This window comes from Cebus imitator, unplaced genomic scaffold, assembly GCF_001604975.1.
Source record: "Cebus imitator isolate Cc_AM_T3 unplaced genomic scaffold, Cebus_imitator-1.0 Scaffold170, whole genome shotgun sequence".
In the NCBI taxonomy this organism is placed as follows: Eukaryota; Metazoa; Chordata; class Mammalia; order Primates; family Cebidae; genus Cebus; species Cebus imitator.
The window spans coordinates 3,548,011-3,552,925 of NW_016107485.1; the positions used below are offsets into that span (position 1 = coordinate 3,548,011).

The following is a 4,915-nucleotide window of genomic DNA, read 5'->3' on the forward strand; positions in this document are numbered from 1 at the left end:
GAAACTCCGTCTCAAAAAAAAAAAAAAAAAAAAAAAATTTTTTTTTACTTGTAATATATATACATACATGTTAAATATAATTATTTTTTTCTAACAATATATGTACATAATTATTTTTTCTTTTGAGACAGAGTCTTGCTCAGTCACCCAGGCTGGAGTGCGGTGGCACAATCTCGGCTCACTGCAGCCTCAACCACCGAGGCTCCAGCAATCCTCTCACCTCAACCTCCCAAGTGGTTGGGACCACAGGCATGTGCCACCGCACTGGGTTAATTTTTTATTTTCAGTAGAAATGAGGTCTTGTTATGTTGCCCAGGCTGGTCTCCAACTCCTCAGCTCAAGCAATCCTCCCACCTCAGCCTCCCAAAGTGCTGGGGTTACAGGGATGAGCCACCTCGTCAACCTTGACTTGGAATATATGTTAATGGAGCAAAATTTCATTAATGAAGACCTAACAAGGTTAGAATTTGGGATACATCAATATTGTCCTGAACTAAACATTACCATTTCTCAAGCTATAAAAAGAAAGTTTTTATTGAGGAAAATTAAGAGTTTAAGCAAGATTGCAAGCGCAATGCTAAAGAGACCACTTTAAAGTTATGCATGCATACAAATTGTTGACCTGTTGTTAGTCTTTCCTACCTATGCTTTAAAATACCCATTCTTTCTAAATAGCAAAGCGGCCATGGTTTATTACCTGAGATTGGATTTCTGTACTAAAAACGAAAAGGAAAAGCTGCATGCCTTTTAAAATACATTGAATGAACCGGATCGGTATTTCCTGTCAGTAACTCGGTAGTAAGGTTTTACTTACTTCTCCTGATCTGCTAACACCATCACATTCTTGCAGTTTCACATGTGGTCAAGTCTGATACGTGACTTGTGATCCCCAACATGCTGACCACACACAGTGTGTTCGGAATCGGGATTCCGAGTTTAGGGCTGTGTAGTGTCTACACGTGGACTGAGTCAATTCCTACAGGGTGCTGCCTCTTAGCGAGGCTTCCTGTTACAGTCCTCCCGCACTCCTGGCCCTCCTTGGCTTTGTTCTGTTGTTTTCGGTTTTGCTGTACTGTACTGTGTTGAAGTAGCCTTTCTTTTTATTTAGCTGCCAACAACTAACTATACATGTATTTGTTGGGGCTCAGAAAACGACACCCCTTGGCATGCTGGGTGCTTCGAACCAAAGGAGACTGCAAGGCTTCAGAAGCAGCCTTGGAAGCAAAGTCTACGTTTGGGGTTCTCCTGCCCTCCTGTCTCCTGCTAACCCCCAGAGTGAGTCACAGAAATTAGAATTCCTCTTCTTCACAGTGGGTTAGAGAGACTAGAGGGTCACTGTGGGGGAGGCCAAGGCAGGAGGACTGCTTGAGCCCTGGAGTTTGCAACCAGCCTAGGCAACACGGTAAGACCCGGCCTCTACAAAAAAATAAGTAAAAAAAAAAATTAGCCACGTGTGGTGGTGTGTACCTGTATCCCCAGCTGCTCTAGAGACTGAGGTGGGAGGATTGTTTGAGCCTGGAACATGGAGGCTGTGGTGAGCCATGACTGCACCACTGCACTCCAGCTTGGGCAACAGATAGAGACCCTATCAAAAAAAAAAAAAAAAAAAAAAAAAAAGACTTGGGACAGGCCTTGCTCAGTTTCCCACCTCAGTCTGTTACCTTAGATCAAACCCCCTTTGTCCAATCCCATTTCTACAGGGCTATCTACCCTTCATTTAACCTAAGCATAAAAATAGAGGGCTTTCCCTGGGTCTTGGGTCTTCATTTTTGAAGGCTTCTGTGTCACACGAATCTTTGATTAAATAAATTTGTTCACTTTCCTCTTGTTAACCTCTTTTGTAGGAGTGTCAGCTGTGACTCTTCTGATGGGCGAAGAAAGGTACCACACCTATTCCGCCCCTGCATCCTACAGCAATGACTTGAGATTTCTATTTTTCCCTGACTCTTCTTCAGATATGCATCAATCGTAAAAGAAAAGGTTAAGATTTAAACCCCCAGATGGATGTGGACAAGTGGGAGTTCTCCTCCTCCTTTCCCTCCTTCCTGCCACAAATACTTACTGAGTTCCTCTATTTTGTGCAAGACACTGTTAAAGGCATAAAGATGAAGTAGAGGAAAATCCTGCCCTTCCAGAAGCACCTGGGATAGAATGGGAGGCAGATGGGCATAGAAATCATTTTGAACACACACCAGTGTGCTAAAAAGTGGTGTATGCATGTTCTGGGAAGGCTGTGAAGCTGCTGCCGTGCTTGGCCCGTTGGCCACCATGCTTCTTATCACTAGGTCATGTTCCAGAGGTCACTTCAGCATTCTGGGAGGTTAACAGGCTGAGAAGGGCCAGTGTGGTGTCAGAAATGATCAGTACCTGACAGAGATGGAGAAGTCCCCCGGGGAGCTCTGGCTGGCCCGGATGATGAAGAAACCAACCTCCTTGCCCATGAGTAAGTTCTCTGCCTGGTGTCGAGAGAGGCCTTCGTGAAACCATCTGTGGGACGAGATCGAACCAGAGGATCAGGATGACACACAGGAGTGACAGGAGGGAGATGTGGAGAAGGGATGACACAGAGAGAAAGAGGCTGGGTACTCTACAGTAGGGAGCAGAGAGAGACCAAAGAGGGACCAGGTGCTTTTTGAAATCAAACCAGTGCTCCAGGCAGCTTTCAGGAAAGGCGAGGGAGCATTCCCCTTGACTCATCCTCTTTGTTCCTTCTCTCCAGGAGAAGTCTCCGGCCTGGGAAACGAATCATGGAGATGTGTCGCTGCACCAAAATGGGGCAGTGTGGGAGTGACTCACTGCAGGAAGCAGCCGCCTGCTGGCAGCTGCGGAATAGACCAGAGCTGCAGGGACGGAGGATGTACCCAGGAGGGAAGGGATCACTTCAGGCACTGGGGCCAACCAGGTGCAGCCGGCTGAGCAGTGTCTTATGCCCACACTGGAACCTCAGTGGTCTAGAGGCTCCTCCCTGGGCATTAAGGGAGAGTTATAGGCTAGGATGTACGTCGCCTGGGCTGGCATGGAGCACAAGGGGGCTGTGCTCAGCGTGCCTAGCAGAGGCTGCAGTGTTCCTAGGGAGCCCAGTGTACACGCTTAGAAAGGAGTGAGGCCGGCAGCAGCCAGAGAGTGGCGTCTATACAACCAGATCCTGGGCCCGCCCCAAAAAATCCAGGCTGGGAAATAATCTTTACTATAGAAAAGAAGAAACAGGAGAAGCTGCTCTTTCAGTGGAACGGTCAGGGTGGCAGCTCCTGGAAGCACGGCTGCACACAGTGTGGCATGTATGAAATAGGTCAAACACTTACACAGAGCCAGCAAGCTGTGGCTGCAGCCTCAAGGCAGGAGGCCAGAGACCTCTCTTGACCACAGACAAGCAAAATGAGTGTCTGTAATCATTCGGTGGCCAAAGGTGGGACTGTGTCACATTGCTTCAAGGTGGCTGCTCTAATTGCTGCCACCAGAAGGCTCAGATGCATGTTCCTGTAGCTTTGGTCAGGTCTTGGCTTTGGATTCCTTTGTGAGCAATTCTCTGTGCTTTCCAGAGTTTGGGAATCTGAGACAAGGGTAGCAGGAAGGATGTATTTATTGGAGACCGGGGACTGAGGGGGAAGGTTGGCTGTGCTCCAAGGAGGCTGAAAGCAGCAGTTTCTGGTGGCCTGGAGATTCTGCCTGAGTATTTGCCGCACAGTCCTACAGGGTTAAATAAGAGAGCACCACATACACCACTGCCACGTGAAGGAAATGCAGTGGGGATGGGAGAAGGAATGGGGTGTGCGCCACCGCAGCCATATCGCAAAGGAAATGTTTTAGAAGTGAAGGGGATTTAAGAAATACACATTTGTCCTCTGACTGAAATCTGATAGGGGGCTTCTTTCAAGATTTGTAAAAATGACCACATACTGCATATTAGAACATGAGTGGCCATGGTTTCAATATCATTCATTCATTCATAGCTTTGCTGAACATTTAGTACTGTGCTGGGCCCTCTCCCGGGCACTGGGGACATGGTAGTGGGCAGAACAGATACACACCCCTGCCTTCAGGGAGCTTACTTTCTAGTCAAGGGGGACACACAATAAAGAACAAAATAAAATCTGTAGTGTGTCAGATGATGGTAAGTGCTGTGGAGAACATGGAAACAGAGAGGGTGGATGGGGTGCTGGGGGTGAGAGATTAATGTAAGGCATGGTGATGAGAAAGACCTTGCTGAAAAGGAGACATTCTAAACCTATAGGGGACTGGGGAGTGGGAGGAACCAGCACAAGATACTGAGGAGGAGTGGCCAGGGAGGTGGGAGGACAACCAGAGGAAGGACGTCCTGGAGCCAAAATGAAGAAGGTATTCCAGTGGGGGGGCAATCCCCAGGGCAGATCGTGCTGAGATGGCCCCTGGGAGCTGCAGCACATGGGGAGCCTGGTGGGAAGGGCCAGGAGGTGAGGAGTGGAAATAGCAAATGCAAACGCTCCTTCTGAAGAACCGGTGTGGCAGCTGGAAGGGGATTTGGGATTAAGAGTTTCCTTGTTTTATTTATTTAAATATTTTGTCTTTGAAACAGAGTCTCGTTCTGCTGCCCAGGCTGGAGTGCAGTGATATAATCATGGCTCACCACAGCCTTGAACTCCCAGGCTCAAGCGATTCTCCTGCCTCAGCCTCCCAAGCAGCTGGGACTACAGGCGCATGCCACCACACCCAGCTAATTAAAAAAAAAATTTTTTGGCCGGGCGCGGTGGCTCAAGCCTGTAATCCCAGCACTTTGGGAGGCCGAGGCGGGTGGATCACGAGGTCAAGAGATCGAGACCATCCTGGTCAACGTGGTGAAACCCCGTCTCTACTAAAAATACAAAAAAAATTAGCTGGGCATGGTGGCTCGTGCCTGTAATCCCAGCTACTCAGGAGGCTGAGGCAGGAGAATTGCCTG

The 4,915-nt window shown here is 48.3% G+C and overlaps 1 protein-coding gene across 5 annotated transcripts in view; it reads right to left on the minus strand.

The window, feature by feature from the left end:
* GRAP2 (GRB2 related adaptor protein 2) overlaps window positions 1-4,915 on the minus strand; it is a 74,634-nt gene that overhangs the window by 12,661 nt on the left and 57,058 nt on the right. For all 5 annotated transcript variants that reach the window (XM_037744372.1, XM_017544556.2, XM_017544564.2 and 2 more), the window contains one exon: window positions 2,368-2,487. In XM_037744372.1, the coding sequence (XP_037600300.1) occupies window positions 2,368-2,487 (120 nt within the window). Of the gene's footprint in view, window positions 1-2,367; window positions 2,488-4,915 lie in introns of those variants that run through there.